Source organism: Sturnira hondurensis, unplaced genomic scaffold, assembly GCF_014824575.4.
Source record: "Sturnira hondurensis isolate 20B ecotype Veracruz unplaced genomic scaffold, ASM1482457v3 Scaffold0021765, whole genome shotgun sequence".
Taxonomy (NCBI): domain Eukaryota; kingdom Metazoa; phylum Chordata; class Mammalia; order Chiroptera; family Phyllostomidae; genus Sturnira; species Sturnira hondurensis.
The window spans coordinates 1,998,461-2,025,856 of NW_028094396.1; the positions used below are offsets into that span (position 1 = coordinate 1,998,461).

Consider the following 27,396-nt stretch of genomic DNA (forward strand, 5'->3'; position numbering starts at 1 on the left):
CATTTATTTTTTTTATATTTTATTTATTTTTAGAGAGAGGGGAAGGGAAGGAGAAACAGAGGGAGAGAAACATCAATGTGTGATTGCCTCTCATGCTTCCCCTACTGGGGACCTGACCTGCAACCCAGGCATGTGCCCTGACTGGAAATCAAACCAATGAACCTTTGCTTCACAGGTCCGTGCTCAATCCACTGAGCTACACCAGCCAGGGTGAGCAAAGCTATAATTTAGAATGGAAGAGCAGATAAAGTGCTCCCCAGATAATGTCAAGTTAAAGGAGTTCATCATCACCAAGCCTTTATTATATGAAATGTGAAAGGGACTTACGTAGAAAAAGATAAAAAACTATGAACAGTAAAAGGACAACAAACTCACAGTTATTAACTGAACCTAAATAAAGATAAAAACTAAAACAAACTAAGCAAACACCTAGAACAGGAACAGAATCACAGAAATGGAGATGACATGGAGGGGGAAAAGTTATAGAGAATAAGTAGCATAAATGGAAGGCAGAAAATAGATGGGGGCGGTTAAGAATAGTATAGGAAGTGTAGAAGCCAGAGAACTTATATGTACGATCCATGAACATGAATTAACGGTGGGGAATGTCGGTGAGAAGGATTGTGCAGAGTGGAGGGGAATAAGGGGGGGACGGGGACAAGTGTAATAGCATAGTCAAAATATATTTTTAAAAAGTTAGCTTAATTAGAAACCTAAAACATAATGAAGTCTACTTTTCAATGGTCTATTAGCATTTTATTTAATAAGCCTGCCTAGGTTGAAAAATACCTTGCAATGTACAAATTCAAAAGTGTTCTTCTGGTATTCAATTTTGTAATCTGTATATTCTTACATAGTTCGTGTACATAACTTTAAAAATTTATTATGTCATGTTGTCACAATAATTTAGAATTTAAGGTACAGGGAAAGAGCCATGCACTTAGATTTCACAGAAAAGGTATCAATTTTACTACTTAGAAACTATCAGCACAAAGAAGTCACTTAATCTTTATAAAACAAAGTTACCAAATCTAATCACATGCTTTTCATATAAAGCAAAAGCTTTATGTCAACTTAAAAACAAAAGAAAAAAAGCCTTATGTGACTACAAGACAGTTTTTATAACTTGTCAATTATTTTACTGATAAAGATCTTACTTTGGCCCTGACCAGGGTGGCTCACTTGGTTGAGTGTTATCCTGCAAAGTGAAAGGCTGGCGGGTCTGTCCTGGGTCGGCGTGTGTAAGAGAGGCAACTGATCAATGTTTCTCTCTCACGTTGATGTTTCTGTCCCTTTTGTTCTCCCTCCCTTCCCCTCTAAAAAGAAATAAATAAAATCTTTAAAAAAAAAGAAAAAAAGCACTTGGGAAAGTTTAACATCAGGGTTTTAAAAAAGATCTTACTGGCCTGGCTGATGTAGCTCAGTGGATTGAGCATGGGCCTGCGAACCAGAGAATAGCGGTTCGATTCCCAGTCAGGGCACATGCCTGGGTTGCAGGCTGGTTCCCGGCAGGGGACACACAAGAGGCAACCATACATTGATATTTCTCTCCTTCCTGTTCCCTCTAAAGATAAATAAATAAAGATTTAAAAATAAAAGTAAAAAACTGAACATTAAAAAAAAATCTTAGCTCAGTGGATTGAGCGCGGGCCTGCGAACCAGAGGATCGCGGTTCAATTCCCAGTCAGGGCACATGACTGGGTTGCAGGCTGGTTCCCTGCAGGCCCACTCCCAGCAGGGGATGCACGAAAAGCAACCATACATGGTGTTTCTCTCCCTCTCTCCTTCCCCTCTAAAGATAAATAAATAAATAAAATCTTAAAAAAAAAATCTTACTTTGTATGTGACAATATACAGACCTATGTATCCAATGTACTAAACATGCTGATATGATACATCTGCTCATATGCTTGTTTTAGAATCCAGATCTTAACGACAGGAGCTATGAGTGTTTTAATCACAGCAAAGTCAGGCCAAGGTATACAATTTTAAAAGCTTTCCAATGAAATATGTATTTACACATAATTAAAAATTCTTTTCTGCAGCTGCCAAAAGAAATATGTGTATTTCGAGAATTGCTCTAAGTTTTTCAAGTAAAGATATTCAGAGTTCTAGAGGATACTGTTTATACAGTGTAATGTATTTTCTATCAAGTGGCCAATCAAAATAAGCCTAACTTTACTGTGGTATTTCTCAGTGGGTAGCATAAATAAAATTAATACATTCTTTTCATTAAGCTATTTTATTTTATTCAGTGACCAGTTCTCTACATATTTGCTCTTGCTCAAAGATTAAACTAATAAGATTAAAGTAAGATATACAGGTTTACTAATTTTCCAGGTTTGGATAATAATCAGGTCAGGATATTCCTGATTTTAGCACTGTAATTCCTATGCCCAGAAAACCCCTTAGTCCCATGCAGAGCAGAACAGATGGTCACCCTACATATAATTATGCCCTTTAGGGGGCCACCCTGAGTTCTGCCAGCCAGGCCCCAGCTGTGCCCTGTCAGAAAGTCCTATCTCTCTAATAAACTACCTTGATTCAAATACATAAGTGATTTCTCTGGACCAGGAAGATAAACTGTGAAATCAGTATAGTGCAGTGAGGAGTTTCAAACATGACTTTTAAAATAGTTCAACAGACCTAAACTAACAACTTGGTACCATCATTCACTAGCCATATGATTTTACCTTGTTTAACTTATCACAACTTCTGTTTTCTCATAAATTAACAAAAAGAAAAAGGTTAACAACACTTTCCCTTGCAGAGTTGCTGTAAAGAGTAACTGAGTCTGGCTGGTGTGGCTCAGTGGATAGAGGACTGGCCTGTGAACCAAAGGGTTGCCAGTTCAATTCCCAGTCAGGGCACATGCCTGGGTTGCGGGGTGGGTCCCCAGTAGGGAATGCATGAGAGACAACCGCACAATGATGTTTCTCTCCCCCTCTTTCTCCCTTCCTTCCCCTTTCTCTAAAAATAAATTAATGAAATCTCAATAAATAAGAGTAATTGAGAAAATATAAGTTAAGGACTTCCAAAAACCCAGATTGGCACAAAGCATTAATTAAAAGTTAGTTATCAATCTATGAAGAATGCACTTTAAAAAAAAGATTTTATGTATTTATTTTTAGAGAGAAGGGAAGGGAGAGAGAAAGAGAGGAAGAGAAACATCAGTATGTAGTTGCCTCACATGTCCCCAGTGGGGACCTGGCCCACAACCCACACATGTGTCCTGACTGAAAACCAAACCAGTGGCCCTTTGGTTCACAGACCCCCACTCAATCCAATGAGCTACACCAGCCATGGCAAGAATGCACTTTTAATAAAGAACATTTCCTGTTATAACAAGTCACTAAAGCTTCATTTGAGTTAGTTCACTACACATTTACTGAATGCAAGGCAGTGTTCCAGATGCTAAGAATACAAATGTGATGGTCATTGTTTTTACTAGCCCAGGCTTGTTGTAGAGAATTAATTTCATTACTGGGGGTACAGAGTCAGGACTTTTCTTATCAACAGCTTAGTGTTTCTTCAGTTCTCTTTCACTGTCATGACCTCATAAATAAATATATTTGGTCTATAATACAAATCTGCTTAAAATCATCTTAACAAAAAAGCACAGGTCACTGGAGTTCACTATTGAGAAATATGTGTGCCACTGTATAAAATGAAAACGTTATCACAGCAATGCCAATTGTGAAAGGGGTTGGAAACATTTACACCTGGAAACGAGTAAAACATTTGTGATCTTCAAAAAATTATTTAGGGAAGACTGTATGTTCATTTTATACTACACAAAAATATTTATTTTTATTTATTTTTTTAAAGATTTATTTGTTTATCTTTAGAGGGGAAGGGAAGGAGAGAAATAACAATGTTTGGTTGCCTCTCATGAGTCCCCTGCTGGGAACTGGCCTGCAACCCAGGCATGTGCCCTGACTGGGAATCGAACCGCGATCGTGTGGTTCGCAGGCCCGCACTCAATCCACTGAGCTACACTAGCCAGGGCTACACAAAAATATTTAGAAAGTTACATATAAGGACTAAAAGTACCACAGCACCTGATTTGTGTTGGATACCTGAAGAGCTAGAGAATTAATAAAAATTCTCTTTAGTAAAACAGGACACTGAAGACTAAATTGGTTCTGGATCACAGCACACACCTAAAATTATAACGACTATATTTCCATTTCTATAAGGCTTTCTGATCAGTAGAGCACTTTCACACACAGGTCATTTGATCCTCAGAACTACTGTTAGGGTATAAACAGAGTAAAGATCATATAGAAGAAACTGAGTCTTGAAGAGATTAAGTGAACTCCCCAAAAGTATGAGATTCACAGCTAGAACCAAAATTTTCTGATTCCATGATGGCATTTTAAACAAATTTATTGCCAACTATAATTCAATTTCACTAATCTGTACCACATTGAGGAAGACAGAAGTTATTCACTAGTGCATGGGGAATTGAAGGAAATATTTTATATACCCTATACAAATATATAAATGATGATGAACTCCTTTAGTTTTTCTTGTCTCATGCATTTTATCTGCCCTGTAATTCTAAATGATGGCTTTGCTGGGTAGAGCAATCTTGGCTGTAGGTCCCTGCTTTTCATGACATTGAGTATTTCTTTCCTATACATTCTAGCATGCAAAGCTTAATTTGAGATATCAGCTGACAGTCTTGTGGAACTCCCCTGCAGGTAACTAACTGCTTTTCTCTGATGTTTTTAAGGTTCTCTCTTCATTTTTAACCTTTGGCATTTTAATTATGATGTGTCTTGAAGTGGGCCTCTTCGCATCCATCTTGTTTGGGAGTCTCTGCATATCTTGAACTTGTATATCTATTTACTTCACCAAATTAGTGAAGGTTTTTCTCACTAATAGAAACCTTCTATTTTCAAATATATTTGAAAATATTGTGCTTTATTTCAATTAAAGTATTCTTCGTTTCTGACTAAATTTTTTTTTATGCCACTGAGGTCCTCACTAAGTGCCTAGAGAATTCTTATAACCAGTGTTTTGAACTCTGCAACTGATAGTTTGCTTATCTCCATTTTGTTTAGCTCTTTTTCTAGAGTTTTGATGTTCTTTCATCTGTGCCATGTTTCTGTGTCTCTTCCTTTTGGCAGCCTCCCTGTGTTTGTTTCTATGTATTGGGTAGAGCTGCTATGACCCTGTCTTGGTAGAGTGGACTAATGTGGTAGGTGTTCTGTGGTCCAGTGGCACAGCGTCCCATATCATTCAAGCTGGGAACTTGAGTTATGCCCTTCATATGGGCTGAGTATACCTTCTTCTTGTGTTTGAGCCTTGGTTGCTGTGGACAGGTCAATGGGAGGGACTTCAGGAACTGGCTGTGAGCACTGACCACCAACTTCTACCCTCTGTGGAGGATCACCTGGGCAGGGGCACAGGAGGATGGTAATCTCTCCACTGGGTACAAAGGCCCTAGGGTTTTCCGGGTGGTGCAGGCCAAGTTCAGCCCCTACCTGTGTTCTGCCCAGGGCCACCCTGCATGAGCTATAAGGCAACTTGACATGGCAACTACTTGAGCTGGGCTCCCAGGTGATGTCAAGCTGTGAATCTAGGCTGTGATCTGGTACTGGGCCTGGGGCCACTTAGCAAGAGGAGGGTGCTAGGAGTTCACTGAGACCTACTATTGCTTATTTAATTAGGCCTTAGGGGAGTTGTGAAGCATGAGCCAAGACCAGCCTTTCACATGGAAAAGTCAAGGTGAACAGTTTGGGTTTCCCTGGGTGGGACTGAGTCTCAGGGGATCTTCAGAGCAGGATAAATAGTGCTAGCCAGGTTGATGGAGTCTCAGATATGGCACCTACCTGTTAGTTCTGTGGCTCTGTGTGTCAGTGGAGGGTTCAGAAAAGGGACAATGGCCTCTGCCGGCCTTTCTCTCCCCCAGTTCTTGTCTTGACACCAGACACTTGAGTTTCTCCTTGTATAGCACAGGTGCCATTCAAACTGCCACCTTGGTGCTGGAGCTCAGAGATAACGAGATAGCCTGAATAAGTCTGTGTGTGGACTGGTTAAGCAGAACTGCTCAGGACACAGAAGTTTCTTCCACTGACTCAACCCATGCTGATTTCTGCAGTCAGAAGTTATGGGGACTTATCTTTCTGGAAGTGGAATGTTGGGCTGGGGTGCCTGGTATGGGGCTATAATTCCTCACTCCTGAGACATCCCTTAATATTTTTATATACCACACGTGGATTTGGGACCAGCCTGTTCAGGGTCTTTGCCCCTCCTACCAATCTGGATGGACTTGGTTTCTTTAATTCTGTAGTGTTCAGACTTCCATTCAACTCCATTTGTGATCGCCCTGAATGATAGCTATTCTATAGTTTAGTTTTAGTTTTGATGTGATTGTACAGGGAGGTGAGCCGTGTGTACCAATGTCATCATCTTGACTAGAAGTCCATTTTATTGTGGTTTTAATGATTCCTTTTGTTTTTGTATAAATACTAAAACCTGTATTACCATATGCTTTTACAACCACATTAGAGTGAGTGTTTTAAATATCCTTTATAGTATGTAAGCAAATTCAATCTAATAGCTATACTAAAAAACTCAGAATGTCATCACCAAGTTGTTTCTGATAACTTTAAAGGAGAGGAAAGCTGGGAGGGAATTAACATTTACGCAACCAAACTGACTGTTCACTCACTCAGTAAACATTGTTGAGTATCCCCTGTGTGTGCCAAACATTTAGCTGTGCTAGGGATGAGTATGAAAGGCATAGTTTGTGGCAAAGCACAGAAATCAAACCCATTTGGAGGAATACTCAACATACTTGAGAAATCATGTTCTATGTAAGTATAATTTTCAAATAGCTTGAGATTATCCATTTATACCATAAATATTTAAATATTTAATTCTAGTAATTTCTGGTTAAATAAACTTTTAAGGCATATTTCTCTTTAGTGAAAGTGATAGACCTTAATAAACATTCGTATCTTCTTTATCTAAAATTATTTATTTATTTATTTTTAGAAAGAGGGGGAGGGAAGGAGAAAGAGAGGGAGAGAAACCCCAATGTGTGGTTGCCTCTCACATGTGACCGCCCCCAACCGGAGATCCAACCCACAACCCAGGCATGTACCCTACACTGGGAATCGAATCAGTGACCCTTTGGTTCGCAGGCTGGCACTCTATCCACTGAGCCGCACCAGCCAGGGCAGCATTTTCCTAATGAGCATGAATACTGTGCTAAAATGTAGTAATAACTTAAAATATGGAAGGTTCTTTGCAAATATTCCAAATGGTGCCAAATTACTGGTTTTATAGCTTCACTGTTTTCAAATATCTCATTAAAATTATGAAATGTATCAGAGATAAAAAAGAATATAACAGACATAGCTTTTAAAACATAAGACATGATTAATACCTTTAAAGACTCCTCAACACCTTTCACACTTAATCTTCCTTCCTCTCAGAGTTAACCACTAACTTGAATTTTTCACTTAATATATATCTCCTGTTTACAGTTTTATTTTTTCCCTCAGATTACTTTTTATATTTTTCATATGCCTGCCAAATTCTACTAAAACATAAATTTGTTAAGATAACAAGAAGCAAGCTTATTAGGACTGTGCTTTTGTGGGAAATGTGACAAGCTGTAAGGGAAGTTAGTACAGGTTCTCCTTTGAGTAAGGTCTATGAATGTTATTTCACCTTCACTGATACATCAATTTTGCCTGTTTAAAGCCTTCTGAATTTAATTACTGCTATTTAAGATTGTTCCAGATGGTTGGGAATGCCAAGTAGATAACCTTATAAGTCAGGTATTACAGAGTTGAGGAACTAACAGCCAAAAGGATCCTAAAGTGACCTCCAGAGTCATCAAACCTAACCTCTTCACCCCCTACGGGAAAAATGAAGCAAAGTTTCCTAGTTAACAGCACAGCCAAGGTCAGCATCCAAGTCAATCAGACCAGTGGTTTTGGACTGCAGAACTCCCCAGGGGGTACTTGGCAGTGTCTGGAGATATTAGTATTTTTGTCTGTCTTACTGGGAGAGTGCAACAGAAGGCAGGGATGCTGCTAAATACCTTCCATGTACAGGACAACTCCTCACAACAGAGAATTACCAGGTCCAAAATAATAAGCAGTGTCGAGGCTGAGAAACCCCGATTAGAATTACACTTTTCCACATCTAAGTCATCAACATTTTACTTAATATGAGGATTCTGAGAAAAATACTGTCAAAATAGGTTATTTCCCTTTAGTAAAATCTTCAGGCAGATATAAGGTTCTAATGTACTTGATTCTCGTGAGCTGGAATATGATAAGCAAACAAACAGACAAACAAATGATAGAACGTACTCACCAGGAGCCAAAACCCAAGGGTCTCCTATCATAATCTGGCAGATCTGGAGCAATCTTACAAGCCTGTATGTTCAGGTACTTAAATATGTGGATTTTGCCTTTTATACATATCTAAATAAAGTAACACATAAATTATTACTCATCTGAAATGTGTCCCCTTTTAATCAAAATCAGCTTTTTACTTAAAAAAACTGGAAATAGAAGGCATTTCTATTAAGTAAATACAGTAATATTAAAAATCTAATACTCATTTAAACAAATTATATTATTTATTTTAGGTATTTAAGTGATATAAATATAGGTTTTATTTTACAGACACTAAGTTTCAGTAATGCATAAAATAATTTATGATTACAAAGAGAACATCAAGTAAACTTATCACACTGATTAATTAGGCAGAGCCAGGAATTTAAAGCACTGCACCCACATGGATTATATTAGCAACTTTTTTCCTTTTTTAAAATTTTATTTCTTTATTTATTTGATCACTTTAATTCCACTTTCCCCACCCCAGCCTATATCAGCAACTTTTGCTTTCAGGAATTCAACAATCATGTACAATTATGTTTTCAATCCTAATTTCTGCCAGAGAGAAAAGCAGGAAATGTTTAAATGTTAAAGCTATAGATATTTTTGTTGCTACATGTCGACTTATGTCCCAGAAGTCAAAACATACTTAAGGATTATGAGAACCATCTATAGTGATGAGGTTTAACTGCCTCATCAAGTTATACAGAGGCCTGTACCATCGACTGGTTTCTGAAGAGTAAAAGAGCTACAGCCTGAACCTATTTTTCAGATTGTATAATATCTAGAATCTATATGTAACACTACCTTATAAATACTTATTAAATAGATTTATTTCAGTCATTGCTAACAAATGACCAAACTAAATAAAACAGAAACTTGAGATTTTAGAAAATGAGAAGGTATAAAAATAATGGTTGGAAGAAATGTACTAGTAATCTTTAGTTTTGAAAGCTAAGTATTTTTATTTGTCTCTAGCAATTACATTGTCTACAATCAAGTTTCATCAGAAAAAAATGCACTCATTTAGAAAATGCCTTGAAGGGTTTTCCCCAGAGTGAAAAGTGAGATAGGTTGCAGGCTCCTGGTGGTCAGATCTCAGTTTTAATGGGTTCTGGTTCTGTTCAAGGACATTCAAATGTTTATTCATGTGTTTTAATGAGAGAGGAGATATAGGAAGCTAGAAAAAGCTTTAAGGAAGAATCCTACAATTTTTTTAAAATGTCAATTTCATGAAAGGAAAAAGCACTCTGGAAACGGTATCTTTCACTGTCTGGTCAAAGCTTCTAATGAATGCCTAAGTGTGTGCATTTATCATAAAAGAACTTAATTTCCAACAAAAAGATAAATGTATATAACTTAAAGTTTCATCCCTTGCTCAAAAAGTTCATAACATACTTCAGATCAATGATGGTTTACCTGTGCAGGAGGAGACTGTAATGGATTGTTATCTAGGGCAATCATCTGTAGGTGCCTTAGGTTCCGATAACAAACAGGGATTGTTGTAATTTTATTGCAGGAGAAGTCTAAACGTATTAAAGGCAATTCTGCCAGCTCTGCAAAGACATGAAATGAAAATCAACAATTAATATTTCAAAACTAGACAATTTTAACAGAAGCCTCTAGTTAGTGGATTTAACATAAGTATTTACTTCTACTCTTTCTTAGTAATTAAATGATACAGCAAGGTAGTATAAAACGAAATTTAGATGCTTACAGACAGGAAATCTAATGAAAAGCAAGCTGTTTCACTCCTCACAGCTAGGGTCCTATTGGTCTCCAATCACCAATGAAGTCAAAAATTTATTCCCTAGTGCAACTGAGTTGAAAGGCTCTGAACTCAGGGACCCCAGGCAAAATGGAAAGTCAGGATGAGTTGCTAGTTAAAATGGAAAATTTAAGTGAATGTCTACACACTTAATGGCAAGACCTTAGTACTTTCCTACCCAACCCCATCCCCACCCCAGCTCTCAAATGCCGGAAATTAGGAATATACACAACAAGATAAAAGAAATAAATCATTCTCTGGAGAATCTATATAGTCCAATATAAAAGACCTTCAGATCGTAGGCAGTCCCCACCCTGCCTGAAGGAGCCACCTTGCTGCTTTATTACAATTACACAATTTCTACCCAGTATGCTTGAAACTTCTAACTGGTTCTATACTGACAATTTATAATCCACAGTCACCTACAAAAGCCTCCAACATGGAAGACAGAAACCAACTGAAAAGAGGAACTCAGAAGAAACAGGTAATATATAGGAAACAGAAGAGTTTGAAAACCTGGAACTATTAACTCTAATTTCAGAGAGGTAAGATACTGAGTCACTAAAAGAAGAAAGGTTAAAAAAATCACAATGATAAGCATTAGTGGAAATGAAAAATATGATGGCAGAAATTAAAAAGTCAGGTGAATGGTCAGACTGTATACCACTTCGTAAGAGAAAATGACAAAGAAATAAACAAAAAAAGATAAGAAAACTCACAGGATCAATTAAAGTGCTACAACTTCCAACTCATAAAAAATCCAGAAAGAGAGAATAAAGGAAAAAGAAGACAGAAAACCACCAAAAATACATACATACATACATACATATATATATGGAGAGGTGGCCCACAGTCAGAGATACGGAGGCGGCAGTGGCCAGCTGTGGGGCCCGTGTGGTCACAGTGACTGCTCAGCTGCCAGGCTGCAGCTATGAAGAGATGATCCTCTCCAAGATGGGGTGGCTTCAACAGCCACCTCTACAACCGCGAAGTCTAAAGCAGAGAGAATGCTTGACCTATAGGCTTCAGGAGGAGTAGAAGGCTGGAACTTTGCCCCAGGAAAATATTATCAAGTTTGCCAAGAAGTAAATGATGCCAATACAGAAAGCTAAATTAAAATGTACAGTATTGGATAAAGAAATTGAAGAACTCAAATCAAAACCTGTTGCTGGAGGAACTGGCAATATTACTAAGCACACTGCAAAAGAAAGATGCATGGAAACTACCGTATACTACACATTTTTTTTCTTCATTCTCTAGGAAGACATGTGTGACTTATAACATGAAACAAAATCACTTCAGAGTTCAGTGACATAATTCAGCAGGAAAGGCACGAGACCTTTTTGGCAGAATGGCTCCCATACCTCCTCTATCATTAAAACACATGAATAAACATTTGAATGCCCTTGAGGAACAGAACCAAGACCCATTAAAACTGAGATCTGACCACCAAGAGCCTGCAACCTATCTCACTTTTCACTCCTGGGGAAAACCCTTCAAGGAATTTTATTAATTTCCTTATAACTAGGAAGTTTAACATGACTATGTATGATCATCTGAAAGGTATCAGTGCTCAATTTCAGGTGTATGGGAGAAAGAAAATTTTCTGGAAAATGAAACCTTAAACATGGGGAAGTTCTAAATTAGGTGAAAGAAGTCAACTGGAAGATGCATATGTAATTCCATTTATCTGATATTTTAGAAAAGACGAGCTATAAATATGAAGAACAGATCAACAGTTGCCAGAGGTAAGACGTAAGGGGTGGGTGTAATTATAAAGGGAGTTTTTTTTTTTTGAAGTGATGGAATACTTAGGTATCCTGACTGTGGTGGTGGTGGTGGTTACACAAAAAATGAGTTAAAATTCATAGAACTGCATTGTTCCCACTCAGGAAATCAATTTTACTGTATGATAATTTAAAATATAAAAAAGTACTTAAAAAGAGAAATGTAAGACAATTTTCCAGAATGAAGAATGTGAATATCTGGTTTGAAAAGAGATCCACCAAGTATCTAGTACACTGAATTAAAACAACTCATACTGCCCTGACTGCACATTGCTCAGCTGGCTGAGAGCTGTCTAGCAAAGCAAAAGGTTGCAGGTTTGATTCCTGGTAAGGAAACATGCCTGAATTGTGGGCCCAGTGAGGTACTGGGGTGCCTGTGAGAGGCAACCAATCTATGTTTCTCTCACACATCGATACTCTCCCTCTCCCTCTTCCCCCCTTCCCCTCTCCCTAAAAAGAAATAAATAAAATCTTTGAAAAAAACAAAACAAAACAAAAAACAACTCATGCCTGACTGGTATGGGTCAGTGAGTTGGGCATTGACCCAAAGGGCAATAGGTCACTGGCTTGATTCCTAGTCACATGCCTGGGTTGCAGGTCAGGTCCCTTGTTGGAGGAGTGCAAGAGGCAATCAATTGATATTTCTCTCACACACCGACATTTCTCTCCCTCTCCTTCCCCCTTTCTGCCCCTCTCTCTAATAAAACAAAACAAGACAAATAAAACAAAAAAACTAAAAGCACATCATCATAAATTTCAGAGCAGTAAGAAAAAAGGGAAGATCTTAAAATCTTCTGGAAGAACAAAATGGGTCACAAAAAATGGACTGGAATTATGAATAGCATCAAATTTTCTTCTAATTTTCCTTGAAAAACTGAACAAATGATTTTTATGTTATAGTTCCAAGGTAGAAAAAGTGGAGCAGGCAGGGCCTTGTGGCCCCCTCCTCACCCCCCACCCAGGCGGGGAGTGGTGGAGGCAGCATATATACAATCAAAGGAGAAAAACACAACAGATTCCTGAGGAATGGCATCAAATTTTCAACCATTAATTTTTAACAGTAAAAGCTAAAAGTGAAAAGAGACTAAAAAATTCTGAAAGAATATAATTTTCAACCTAGAATATATAATAAATTATTCATCAAAAGTGAGCATAGAGCCCTAGCTGGTGTAGCTCAGTGGATTGAGTGCAGGCCTGCAAACCAGATGATCGTGGTTCAATTTCCAGTCAGGGCACACGCCTGGGTTGCAGGCCAGTTCCCAGCAGAGGACTCATGAGAGGCAACCATACACTGATATTTCTCTCCCTCTCTCCTTCCCTTCGCCTCTAAATAAATAAAATTAAAAAAAAAAGAGTGAGCATAGAATAAAGATATTTCAAGTGAAGTATCAAAAAATGTTTTCCTACTAGAAGATGTTCTCTAGCAAACTGAAGGAGTAAGGTAAGAAAGTTATTTGTCAATTGTACCTCAATAAAGCTTAAATTTTTTTAAAAAGTAAGAAAGAGAAAGACATGGAGCCCAGGAATAAGAGTATTCAATATAGAACAAAGAAAATTGGGCAGCAATAACAGCACAAGTAGCCCAGACTAAAAGAGAAAGAAAAAAAGGATCAATGAGGGAGGTATGCAGGGAATATAAAAATGATAGGTGATCTGATTAGTTTGACTAATTAGGCTGCTTGGAAAAAATGGAAGAATTAACGATAGGTACTTAAAAAACCCCAAGCAAATTAAAAAAAATTATTAACTCCAGAAAAAAAAAAACAACAAAAACAAGATGTACAAGGAAGAAAATGAAATTAGAGTACATTAATTCACAGGGAACAATATTTGTATAGCTGTAATAATGTAAACAATGAATAACAATTTAATTAAAAGGTGTAATAAAATTACACTGGGAAGATGTGAAGAGGGAAGTAGAGGTATGATGGTGATCATATAAGAAAGTTTAATCCTCATCTACTGTTAAAGAAAACAGACATAAAGTGTCAAAAAGTTGGTAAATTCAGCAATAATGATGTGAAAGCATCATTGTTCATCAGAAATATTTCAACAAATACCAGAAGAAAGTGTCCAAGGAATTTCTGGCCACTGAAATTGGGGAGGGAGATAGTTGAGGTGGGGGAAATGCTATTATTTATTTTAAGCTTTTCAATACTATCTGCTTTTTGGATAATATATTATTTGAAAAACATTATAATTAATTTAAAATCAAATGGCAATATAACAAAGGATGCAATCTTTTATCTACTGAATTATAATGTTGAATTAATTAACGTGAACCTCCACTCTAACTTGTGCAGCTGTTGGAATAAAGCTTTCCTGCTATCTCAGTTTAACTGAATATGCTGAGATTACAAGATAAACTGATTTTAAAAAACCATCTGAGCCCTGGCTGGGTAGGTTATTTACGACATCATCCCTATATCCCAAGGTTGCGTGTTCATCACTGATCAGGACACATAAAAGAAGCAACCAATGAATGCACAAATAAGTAGAACAACAAATCGATGTGTCTGTCTGTCTATCTGCCCCTTACCCCTTCCTCTCTCTCTCTCAAATTAATCTTTTAAAAAAACATTTAAAACTATTTGGTAACTTCACAATTTTCTTGGTAATACACATTCAAAATATAATATAGGAACATATTAGACCCTGTATTATGATTTTGGTCAGTTCTGTTGAGGCCTTCATTCACATTCCTGAGGTGACAGAAGGCAGAAATAGGAAAAAATAAGGAAGGCTTTGAAGATACAAGGTGCAGGGTAACCGAACAAGCCTAGCTGAGAGAAAAGAAATGCAGGATTTAGGGTAGTGTGGTTGCAGTAAGTATATTAAAGTGGACTGGAAAAGTCACTTTCTAAGATCTTTGGATCCAAAATGACAAAGCTACACTGGTATGTTAGAACTAAATATCATACTAATGTATGATATTTAATATCCAGTAAATATCATACTGCATTAAACTGGTATAAATATTTGGATTCAACAGTAAAATAAAAGCATCATGATATTTAGTATATAACAGAAGTCATGTTTTGTCAAAGAACTTAGAGAATCAATGTCATGAAAATACCTTTCAAATATTCCTCATCTTTCTGATAAACATTCTGAAATGTCTGCAGATGAATTTCTGTAAGTTGTCTCAAACTAATCTAGAGGACAGGGTAAGGTAGAGTGGATGGGAGTGCGGATGAAGCAGGAGTTGCGGTGAGCTGATGACTGTTGTAGCTGGTGATTCAGTGCTCTCACTTACGAATGAGAAATTTTCCATAATAATATTAAAGAAATATCTGATCTAATAAAATAATGGTTCTTATTTTCCCTTTCTATTATACCTTTTTCTTTCATAAATTTGTATTTTAAAAGATTGCTAATTATGCTTAATTAACTTGTTTAATCATTTTTAGCATTTAAATAACGGAGCTTAGAGCTTGTATAGTCTCTCAATCTATTCATCACCAATAAATGGCCATTTAGCTTCTATCTGAACATTTTCAGTGAAGGATAGAGTTATCAGGTTCAAATCAAGTCCACTTTTAAGTCAGAGCTAATTGTAGGAATGTTTTTCATTATATGAAACTATCCCCTCATCAAAAATATGTTATATTTCTCCCAAGTAGTTATGCTTACTAAAATCTCCAGAGACCCGACCCTGAATTATCAATTACATCAGTTGACAGGGTTTAAAAATACAATCAGTAGTCAATAGTTATTGGAACCTTTCATTGAAGAGTCTAACTTTTAAAATTCACAACTGAAGAGGTAATACTAAATAGACCATTAAATTTCTAACACTGGCTGTAACCCTATACTTTTTTGTCTTCTGCCCGTAAGTTGGAGAGATATTTAAAATGAAAAGTCAAATAATAATAAAATAATTATATCCCAATTTCTTACCTTCAGGCAAACGTACTAAGTGATTTCTTCTTACATTAAGGTCTCTTAAGGCCTCCAAATTACCAATTTGGGAAGGTATTGTTTGAATTTCATTGCAGCTTACATCCTATTTCAAAACGATACAAAGTAAAGAATTATTCTAAAATTCCAAACCAGCATGCTTTAAACTATCTATAAAATGAAGGTGGAACAAGATAATTATTGATAAACTGAATACTTGCAGTTCCTCCTAGTTATAAAAACATTATGACTGTGTCCAAGAATAATTCCATAGTTTGTAGTGAGTGGCACTGAATTATAAAAATGTAAAGACTTTTGACTAATTCTATACATTTCATATATATCTACATTAATTTTATGATAATTAAAATTAAATGACTTAAGTGGTACATAGAATGCACAGAATATCAGATCAAATAAAAATGTTGATGAAAAGAAAAATAGGAAAAATATAAAAACATCTATTTAGGATAATATTTTTATTTTGTTCCAAAGAAACTAAAAGAAAAAATAAAAGTTATTATAAAATTAATTAAAAGAATATCCTATTTTCAAAATACATATTTAGCTGCTCAAAAATATAATATAAAAATGCACTGAAGATAGTCCTGGCTGGTGTAGCTCAGTGGATTGAGCTCGGGCCTGTGAACCACATGATCGTGGTTCGATTCCCAGTCAGGGCACATGCCTGGGTTGCAGGCCAGTTCCCAGCAGGGGACTCATGAGAGGCAACCATACACTGATATTTCTCTCCTTCTCTCCTTCCTTTCTCCTCTAAAGATAAATAAATAAAATCTTAAAAAAAATACACCGAAGATAAATCATTCTTGATCAATCTGAAAGTGAGGAGAAAATAATTAACTACACATAACTCAAACAGGTATGGGAATAGCTCGTGGGGTATTCTCCAGGAAAACAAATAAACAGAAAACAAAAATTAAAAGAAAAAAAAAGGTATGGGAAAAACAGAAACTGTTTTATTATAGCATCTGATCTAACTGATTTCAAGACATATTACACAGGTGTTCTGGTATCTTGGTAATAGCTTGACTCTGATTCCACTAGTTTTGAAAAGAGACTGACTTTAGGTTCCAACCCCAGGGTATCTAGGATTACACAATTCTGAGACCAGCCAGAATGATTTGTAAACCTATGTGCAGTAGCAGGAAGCTGCCTAATGTTATCACAAGTGTCAAGGTGTCATATTAACACTTAAAATTCCTCCAATATAGAAGTAAAAAGAAAATATTAATAGACCTACTATTAGAGAAGATAGCTTATCAAAAAATTCAATGAGCTTCAAACATTATTTTAAAATTTTCCCAAAATATTTTGAGAGAAAATAATCTTATTTTTTATTTTTTTCTATGAATAACTGAAGTAGAATCAGAGGCTGGACTCCTCCTGTAATGCTCTAGACATCAAAGGTAAAGGTTTTTTTTAAAAAATGTATTTTATTGATTATGCCATTACAGTTGTTCCAATTCCCCCCCTTCATTCCCTCCCACCCTGCAAACCCCCTCCCCCACCACCTCCCCCTTTTATGTCCACGTGTCTCAAGTTCTTTAGATTCTATATTTCCCCCACTATTCTTGCCCTCCCCCCTATTTTCTACCTACTGTCTATGCTACTGATTTTCTGTACCTTCTCTCCCCTTCTCCTCCTCCCACTGCCCTCTTTCTAACCCTCCATGTGATCTCCATTTCTATGGTTCTGCTCCTGATCTAGCTGTCCTCTTAGTTTGCTTTTGTTTTAGCTGTGGTTGTTAATAACTGTGAGTTTGCTATCCTTTCACTGTTCATCTTTTTTATCTTCTTTTTCTTAGATAAGTCCCTTTAACATTTCCTATAATAAGGACTTGGTGATGATGAACTCCTTCAACTTGACCTTATCTGGGAAGCTCTTTATCTGCCCTTCCATTCTAAATGAAAGCTTTGCTGGATAAAGCAATCTTGGCTTTAGGTCTTTGGATTTCATGACTTGGAATACTTCTTTCCAGCTCCTTCTTGCCTGTAAGGTCTCTTTTGAGAAATCAGCTGACAGCCTAATGGGTACTCCTTTGTAGGTGACTGTCCCCTTATCTCTTGCTGCTTCTAGGATTCTGTCCTTCATTTTAATCTTGGCTAATGTAATTATGATGTGCCTTGGAGTGTTCCTTCTTGGGTCCAACTTCCTTGGGACTCTCTGAGCTTCCTGGATTTCCTGGAAGTCTGTTTCCTTTGCCAGATTGGGGAAGTTCTCCTTTATTATTTGTTCAAATAAGTTTTCCACTTGTCGCTCTTCCTCTTCCCCTTCTGGTACCCCTATAATTTGGATGTTGGAACATTAAAAAATGTCCTGAAGATTCCTAAGTCTCTCCTCATTTATTTCAATTCTTGTTTCTTCATTATTTTTCTGTTTGCTCATTTTTTTCTTCCTTCTGGTCCACTCCCTTGATCTGAGTCCCAGTTTCCTTTCCATCACTATTGATTTCCTGTGCATTTCCCTTCATTTCGATTAGTTTAGCCTTCATTTGTTCCTCTAATTTGTGACTAAAATCAACCAGTTCTGTGAGCATCCTGATCACCAGTAATTTGAACTGTGCATCTGAAAGGTTGGCTATTTCTTGGTCACTTAGAGTTATTGGCTCTGGGGCTTTAAGTTCTTCTTGAGCCATATTTTGGTCTGTTCACACCTGTTACATGAGGAGCAGAGCCCTAGGTGTTCACCAGGGTGGGGCGACCCAGTTGCTGGGTTGTGATGCTATATGTGGGGACGGGGTCCAAAAGGGGCAATGGCGGTCCCCTCTGCTGCTTCCCACCTCTGGGACCTGTGTGGTCTGTCTCACTGCTTGCTCCTTCGCTGGTTTATCTCCACGCAAATGTGTGACCGCGGTCAGCCTGCCGCCTTGGGCCCTCACTGGGTCCACCTGTTGCTACCCCACACCAGGGATTCACCCACACCTGGGATTCACCCATGGCTGCCTGCATGCCTGGGTCAGGAGATCTGTCCTGCCTGACCCTGCTCTGCTGCTGGCTCTGCCCCTCTTACAGGTCTGGCTGAATGGTTCGTTGTTGTTGGGCTTCCGTATAGTTCAATTTTCTGTGCTTTGGCTGCGTTTTTGTTACTGAAACTTTGTTGACTTTAAACTTGGTTGTGAGAGGAGCACAGTATTTCCACCTACACCTCCATCTTGGCGGAAGTCAAAGGTAAAGGGTTTTAAAAGAAATTAAAAGGGTAGGAAAATTGAGCCTGAGCCAGAAGGTAATAGCAATCTATAACATTTCTCTCAGAAAATATGTGTGTTGAAATAGCAGTTTACTTTCACTAAAAAAGTAACAAAGATACTGCAGAAAGCCTGTCAAGTGGGAACCAGAAGCTTTAGGATTACTAATTGTTACTCTCCCATTAGCTGTTTTCATAACTGAGGATTATGAATTCACCTGTTTTGAAGCAAGCTAAAAGCACCTTTTGCAAACATATCTATCTTTTAAGTATTTAAGATTCAATAAGTAGAAAGAGAAAATTTTAATAATTTGAAAATCAGAATTTGAATTGTGAGTATAATTTACTATTCATTCATGTTATTAACCCAAGCTCTGAAGAAATGCCAACAAACATAAATTTTTGAACTACTTTCTACGTCTAACTGGCTCTAAATAAACAGTGGTCTAGTATCTAGATTTAATGTATTTGTGAATTTTTACATTACCTTTTATATTCATAATTTACTTTAAAAAGTCAGCTAATAAGTGATCCAATTAAGTTATATGTGTACAGTATTTATTTTTTATGATGTTCATCTTTGTTAATAAACCTACATGGAACTATACTCCCAAATCTCAATGGACATAATCATATTGAAGCACTTCAGAAACACAGAACACAGGCTCTGGGTCTCAATTTCTACTTCAATTATGACAACCTGGGCAAATAACAACTGAGTGCTAGTTTCCTCAGTTGTAATATGACGATAATTATAGTACTCAATTAATAATGTTATTGTGGTGATTAAAAGAGAAAAGTCTTATTGCCATGTTCAGAACGTTAAGTACTCAAGAGTAATAAGCAGTGGTAGGGGAAGGTTAAGATTATTAGAAATAGAAGACAGTAAAAACTAGCTTACTTCAGAGTATATAGCAAATAAGAGAAAAAAATATAAGCCTGACCTCTGTAGTCTCCATTTCCCATAGGAGTTAACCAAAAACTGGAATATTGATGTTATGAACAAGATTTTATTTGAAAAGTTCAAATGACTCATTAACTTATCCCTCAATAGTTCAGTAACATGGAAATCACTTAATACCAGTGAGAACCTAATTCTAATGACCTCTGCCCACGCCATATGAGCCTGACAGACTTGAACTTTCAGTTTCAGCATCCTATGCTGAAGCACCTGCGTACTGGTCCATCAGTGAAACTTCATCATGAATACCTGAAAATAACTCAAAACACACCTTAATAATAAATCTTCACCACATAAAAGATTATGGTATGATTATAGACATATATATGTGGGACAATCAAAACATAAAATATTAACTTACAAGTTCTGTTAAATGTGTGAGATGTCCAAGTTCTTCTGGAAGTGAGACCAATTTGTTATTACTAGCAATTAAGACTTTCAGTGGTAAATTACACAAATGTACTGGCAGTGTCGACAGTTGGTTCCGACTAAAACGGGTAAGGAAAAAAAGAGAAGAGTCAGGGCTCACTAAAGAAAAAAATTCCATCTTTGCTATTCTCTACTCAGTAAAATAACAAATATAAGACTTACAAGGAACAAACAGAATTTTAGATGAGTTCTAGCCTACATTTCCTTTCTTGTCAGCTTTCTAATTTTTAGGCACAACATTTAACCTACCTGCATCTTACACAGATTCCTCTTCGGTAAATTAAGAATCTTAGCATCTCCTCTATCTAATCTTACAGGGCTCTTCTACGATAAAACACCTCTGTCAATAATAAAGTGCTCAACATATTATTTTAATGAAGTTACATTTATATAAGAAAATGATTTATATATTATATAAATTATATATTAAAAATAGGGTGAATAACTATCATTCTCTTCTTTCCAAAGAATTATAAACATAAAAGTGTTTGTAATCTACTGCACAATAAAATGATTACATGTAAAAATATTTCAAAAGGGTATTTCACATGTATAGTAAAATGACAGCAAACTCACAATTATTAACAACCACACCTAAAACAAAAACAAAAACAAATTAAGCAAACAACTAGAACAGGAACAGAACCACAGAAATGGAGATCCCATGGAGGGTTAGCAACAAGGGAGTGGGAGGAGGAGAGGGGGAAAAGGTACAGAGAATAAGTAGCATAGACGGTGGGAAGAAAATAGACAGGGGGAGAGCAAGAGTAGTATGGGAAATGTAAAAGCTAAAACACTTAAGACACATTGGATACGAACTAAAGTGGGAGAATTTGGGTGGGAGAGGGTGTGTAGGGTAGAGGAGAATGAAGGGGGAAATGGGACAACTGTAATAGTATAATCAATAAAACATTTTTTAAAAAAGGATATTTCATTTGCTAATTTTCTTCAATGAACTTATAACTTTTATTTTATTTTTAAAGTATATTTTATTGCTTATGCTATTATAATTGTCCCATTTAATCTCCCCTTTATTTCCCTCTGCCCTATACCCTCTACACCACCCTCCTATAATCCCTCCCTTAGTTTATGTCCATGGGTCATACATGTAAGTTCTTTGGCTTCTCCATTGCCCATACAATTCTTAACCTCCCCCTGTCTGTTTTCTACATTGTAGCTTAGGTATTTTTTCAGGGCAGGGCTACCTACTTCCTTGCATTATGGAGCAAAATGTGGGGGTGGGGTCAGAGAGGGAACAATGTCTCTTGCTCAGCTCTGAACCAGCTTTCAGTCACTTTCCTCACTTCCCACAAGCAAATTGGGCCCTTCCGGTGCTGATTCCCAGGTGTGTAGGTTTGTGTATGCTCTACGACCCCGTGGGTTTCTCCAACAAACTCTCCTATGAGACTGGGAATTTCTCCTACTGCTGCAACCCCCACCAATTTTTACAGCCAGAGGTTTTGAGGCTTTCTTTCCTCAAGCTGGAACCCTGGGTTGTGCAGTCTGTCTTGCTCCCTAGTTATTCCTCCTGGGTTATTACCATGTAAATGTGGAACTGCCTGGTCTGCCAGCTGCTACCTTGCTGCACGTCCTCTTCACTGCGGCTGCCTGTCTCCGCCCCTCCTACAGGTCTGGATGAATGTTTCTTCTCAAACTACTTGGTTGTTGGACTTTTACACAGTTCAAGTTCTAGCTGTTCTGGTTGTTTTTGTTTTTAATTTTATTATTGTCCTTCTTTTCATTGTGGGAGGAGGCAAAGTGTATCGACCTACACCTCCATCTTAGCTGGAAGTCACGTATAACTTTTATAATAAAGTAACAGGAGAATTCTTGTAAGATATGAAAAAATGGAATACATGAGTCGATGTATTTATACATTCAGAACTGAATATACAAAACACATAATCAGAAGAACCAAAGTAATTACAGGTCTACTATTCTCATTTGATGAAGCTTATCTGAAAATGTCATTGTAGAACCCCTGCTACCAGATTGCTGCAAGCCTACTAGGCTAATGGCCATTAGAGTTTATCCACGATTTCAAAGACAGAGGGAAAAACTAGAGGAACACAGGAAATACCGTTAAATTAGCCTAAGAACATGTACAGAAATTGCTCATATGAATAGGTAATACAAAATTTAGTGAAAGGCAACAGAAATTTGAAAAGGCTACATAAAACCAAATGTTAAAAAAAAGGAAACAACATCTTACCTAATATTTAAGAATGTCAGAGCCTGTAGGTTTAGGATTGCCTCTGGTATATACCGAATACAATTTTGATATAAGTTGAGATTCTCAAGAGAAACAAAGTGACATGCTTCTATGGGAATTTCTGAGAGGCGATTCCGTGACAGATCTGAAAGAAAAAATAAATTAAGTTTAAAATCAATCCTTGCTACTTATTATATTAATACGTTAAATAGGCAGGTTTGGGGAATGTTTGAATTACCAAGAGCTCCTATTGTAAGGATTGATCCAGAATAAACATTCAAATATTTATTAGTTGAATAAACCACTTGAACTCATGCCCCTATACCTATTGCTGGGAAATGCTGATTCCTTTTGAGTCTCCACATATACTACAAAATAAAAACATTATTCTTGCCCTGGCTGGTGTAGCTCAGTGGATTGAGCGCGGGCCTGTGAACCAGACGATCGTGGTTTGATTCCCAGTCAGGGCACATGCCTGGGTTGCAGGCCAGTTGACAGCAGGGGATGCACAAGAGGCAACCATACATTGATATTTCTCTCCTGTCTTTCCCTTCCCCTCTAATAAATAAATAAAATTATTAAAAAAAACATTATTCTTTGCAAGTAACACAAAATTCTAAGGCATATCTGCCTTACAAATTATTTCAAAGATCATATAAGTACCAAGTATCCAAGGAAACAAATGGATCCCTAAAACCTGCCTTCACAGAAGCAGCCAACATCCCGAGATTTTTTTAAAGAGCAAAGCGAAACCAAACCAAACAAAAAATACTGTTCTTTTCTTTACCAGTCAAGATGACCAGGGTTATGTGAAGGAACTCATGAACCACCTTTGCTCCCACTGGCCAAAAATGAGACAATCTGAGCTTCAGTAAAGATAATTGTAATAGATTGAAAACTATAACACATACTGAATCATACGAGCATTTAATGACACATCCCCTCTCCACCCCTAAAAGCTAATAGAGAACCAATTCATTACTTTGTAAACTGATAAAGGGGAAAATTCAAACCTCTATTTTGTGTTTCTTCTATGTATTACTGAGCATCCAAAGAGAAAAGAGATTTATTTATATATGTTTTAGCTGTAAATGAAAAATAATAGTGGAATATAACCATTTTGCAACTCTCAATAAATGACTGGATCTAGAATTGAGTATTAATGGCTATTATCTTTACAAAGAAACAATCATGAGTTATATGCCTCCCACTAAAAGAACAGAACATCACTTATGGTCCTGCTAAAGAGACAAGGACCTAGTCTAATCAAGCTTCTGGATCAGTTGCAAACTTTCAGGAAATGCAAAGGACAGAGAAATGGGCTGAAATACAGTCACTCTACCACTACCCATTTAGATTTAATAAAATATATTGTGAAATTCATCTGCTCATTACTGTTTTCTCTCTTCTTCTGCCCTATCTCAAAGTCTTTGCTGGGAATTATTTGGTGAGAATCCTTTACTGAGAACTTTTCCTTTATCTATAATAATGGACCTATTCCCGCATATCTTGCTTTCACCACAGCAAGTAAATGATATTTTGGCTAGGAACAGGTGCAGTTCTTTTCATAGTAACATGTACAATGTTATTTTACTACCTTCTAGTTTCTGGTGTCACACTGAGTAGCTCAGCACATATCTGATCACTTTTCCTGTGAGCAGGCATCTAATTTAACATACACATGTACGACTCCGCTGGAATACTCTCTGGAGACAGAGACTGGCGTGAGCCTTCTTTGCACTCTCCCTCTGCCATGCTCCATAGCACCAATATCTCCTAGAAGGGAGCTTATACATGCATCTGGTGGCCCATCTTTGCAGCAGTGCCCAGGGAATGACTCTCGGTTGCTTGGCTCTGGAGACTAGGGGAGCTTGCATTCCTGGTCTCATAGGACTGTAATAATCGTGTCATTCAGAAAGGAACTCATACCTCTGCCTAGTGCCCCAATTCTGGCAGTTGGTAACAGGGGACTCTCTATATTGCCTGCCTCTGGCTGACAGTGGGGTAAATGCTCATGGGCAGCAGACTAAAAAATAATTTTTAAACAGCTCCCACCCACAGGACACAGCAAGAGGCAACAGACCCAAGGGCTTCTGTCGTTCTGTGAAAGAGACTTATGGCTAATCATCATAGGTCTAATTTAAGGGTAGCTTTCTAATTTAAACACACATTCAAGGTGTGACTATAATTCTTTCCTCAGGCCTTGGAGGGCAGGCATTACATTCATGCTCTTCCTTGGCCATACTCCGGAGTGCCAGTGTCTCCTGGAAAGAAGCTTTATCAATTGATGCCCTGCTTTTTGCAGCTGCCACCCAGCAGCACCCCTTGATCACTGGCTCTGGGTCCCACAGGACTGTGGCAATTGGAAAGGGAGTTCTCGGCAGGTGGCCATCACCAGGGCACTATGCAGGTAGCAGACTGAGGCACTTACCCAGTCTTTCTGTACAGAAAGATTCTTTGCTTCTTTGTCCTGTAGCTTTGGCCAAAGAGGCACACTTCAGGTCTGGCATACATATAGTAGACTATGGAGCTGTCTTCCATGAATGTAGGCTGTGGATACCATCCTGGTGCTCCCTCTCTGCCTTGCTTCAGCTCACCGGTATCTCTCATAAAAGAGCTTATACACTCATGTGGAGCCCCAGTTTTTGCAACTGCCACCCAGGAAACACTGCCAGACCACCTAGCAAGTAAGGTTTATACTTGTGGTCCAACAGGATTGTATATATTTGCATGCTCTTAAAAGCTGCTGCCTATGGGTCTGGATTCCACAGAAGTTCAATCTAGGTGCTTAGATCGTCCCTGTGGGGATGCTGACAGGTCTTGGCACATCCTAAACTACTTGGAGCTGTTAAAAATAAAATAGGCTGCTTGGACAAGCACAAAAGTTTAAGAGACAACAGGGCTGCAGCAAGGTTGAACGACAATGTTCACCTCCTACATGACACCATTCCTCCAAAACTAGGAGAGGAGACCGTTTCATCCACTGTAAAGAAACCAACACAGAGAGTCAAACAAAGTGAAGGAATAAAGCAATATGTCTCGAATGAAAGAATAACATAAAACCTTTATAAAAAATTCTTAATGAAATGGAGTTAAGCCATTTTTACCCGATAAAGAACTTAAAGTAATGGTCATAAAGATGCTCACGAACTAGTGAAAAAGAATGAACAAACAGTGACAAATTCAACAAAGAGATAGAAATTATAAATAAGAAAGTACCAAATAGAAGTGACTGAGATGAAAAATATAATAACCAAACTGGAAAAAAAAAAACTCCACTACAGGAGTTCAACAGCAGATGAGATGAAGCAAAATACAAAATAAGTCAACTCTAAGACAAGGCAGTGGAACTCACCCAATCAGCAGCAAAAAGAACTAAGAATGAAAAAAGTGATGATAAATTAAGGGGCTTATGGGACAGCACCAAACAGACTAATATTTCCATTTTGGGGTTGCAAAGAAGAAGAAGGAGAAAGGAGCAAAAACTTTCTTTGAAAAAATAATGGCAAAAAACTTCACTAACCTGGAGAAGGAAACAGACATCCAGGTCCAAGGAAGCACAGAGAGTTCCTGAGATGAACCCGAAGAGCCCAACACCAAAATGAATTAAAATTACATTGTCAAAAGTTACAGACAAAGAGAAACTATTAAAAGTAGCAAGAGAAAAACAATTTGTTAGGTACAAAGAAACCCCCATAAGGCTATCGGCAGATTTTTTTCTTTGTAACTTTGCAGACTAGAAGAGAGTGACATGATATATTCAAAGCACTGAAAGGAACAATGACAACAAAAAAAATATATCGATCATGAATACTCTATCCTGGAAACTTATCAATCAGAATTAAACAAGATATAAAGAAAATTCCAGAGAAGCAAAAGCTAAAAGAGTTCATCATCACTAAACTGACTGAGAAATGTTAAGGGTTCTTCTTTAAGCTGAAAATAAAGAATTCTAATTAATGACAGAACATCTCACTGGGAAAAGTAAATCTCACCAGGAAGGTAAATATATATAGTAAAGGTGGTAGATTAATAATTTATAAAGCTAGTTAGAAAGTTAAATGACAACAGTAAAAATTACTATGGTTAGAACAATAAAGGATACATAGGTTAAAAACATACAAAGTATGACATCAAAAAAAAGTAGGGAGGAAAGTAAAAATGTTGAGCTTTAGAATGGGATCAAACTGAAATTGTTATCAACTTCAAATAGACCGGTATAGATATAAGTAGTTATATATAAGCCCCATGGTAACCACAAAGCAACCACCTATAGTAAATACACAAAATAAACAAAGGGAATGGAATGTAAGTTTACCACTAAAGAAGGTCATGAAACCAAGAGACCAAGACATGGAATAGAAAACTACAAAAAACAGCCAGTAAACAATTAATGAAATAGCAACAAATGCAAACCTATCAATTATTACTTTATCTGTTAATGGACCAAATTCTCCAACCAAAAGACAGAGTGGCTGAATAGATAAAATAACACCATCTATACATTGTATACAAGAGATTCACATTTTTAAAATTTTTGCCCAAGGACATGCTCATTGATTTTAGAGACAGGGGAAGGGAGAGAAAGAGAGGGAGATGAACACCAATGTGAGAGAGAAACATCAATCAGTGCCCTCATATGTGCCGACTGGCAACTAAACCTGTAACCTAGGCCTGTGCCCTAACTGAGAACCTACGACCTTTTGGGTCATGGGACAACTCTCCAACCAATTGGGCCATGTGGGTCAGGGCTACGGGAGACTCAC

General features: G+C 37.3%; 1 protein-coding gene across 9 annotated transcripts in view; it reads right to left on the minus strand.

Annotated features, from left to right (window-relative positions):
* LRCH3 (leucine rich repeats and calponin homology domain containing 3) overlaps positions 1-27,396 on the minus strand; it is a 128,650-nt gene that overhangs the window by 54,254 nt on the left and 47,000 nt on the right. For all 9 annotated transcript variants that reach the window (XM_037033733.1, XM_037033731.1, XM_037033728.1 and 6 more), the window contains exons 2-6: positions 22,631-22,775; positions 20,351-20,477; positions 15,825-15,930; positions 9,789-9,925; positions 8,344-8,453 (exon numbers count right to left, since the gene is read on the minus strand). In XM_037033733.1, the coding sequence (XP_036889628.1) occupies positions 8,344-8,453; positions 9,789-9,925; positions 15,825-15,930; positions 20,351-20,477; positions 22,631-22,775 (625 nt within the window). The remainder of the gene's footprint in view (positions 1-8,343; positions 8,454-9,788; positions 9,926-15,824; positions 15,931-20,350; positions 20,478-22,630; positions 22,776-27,396) is intronic.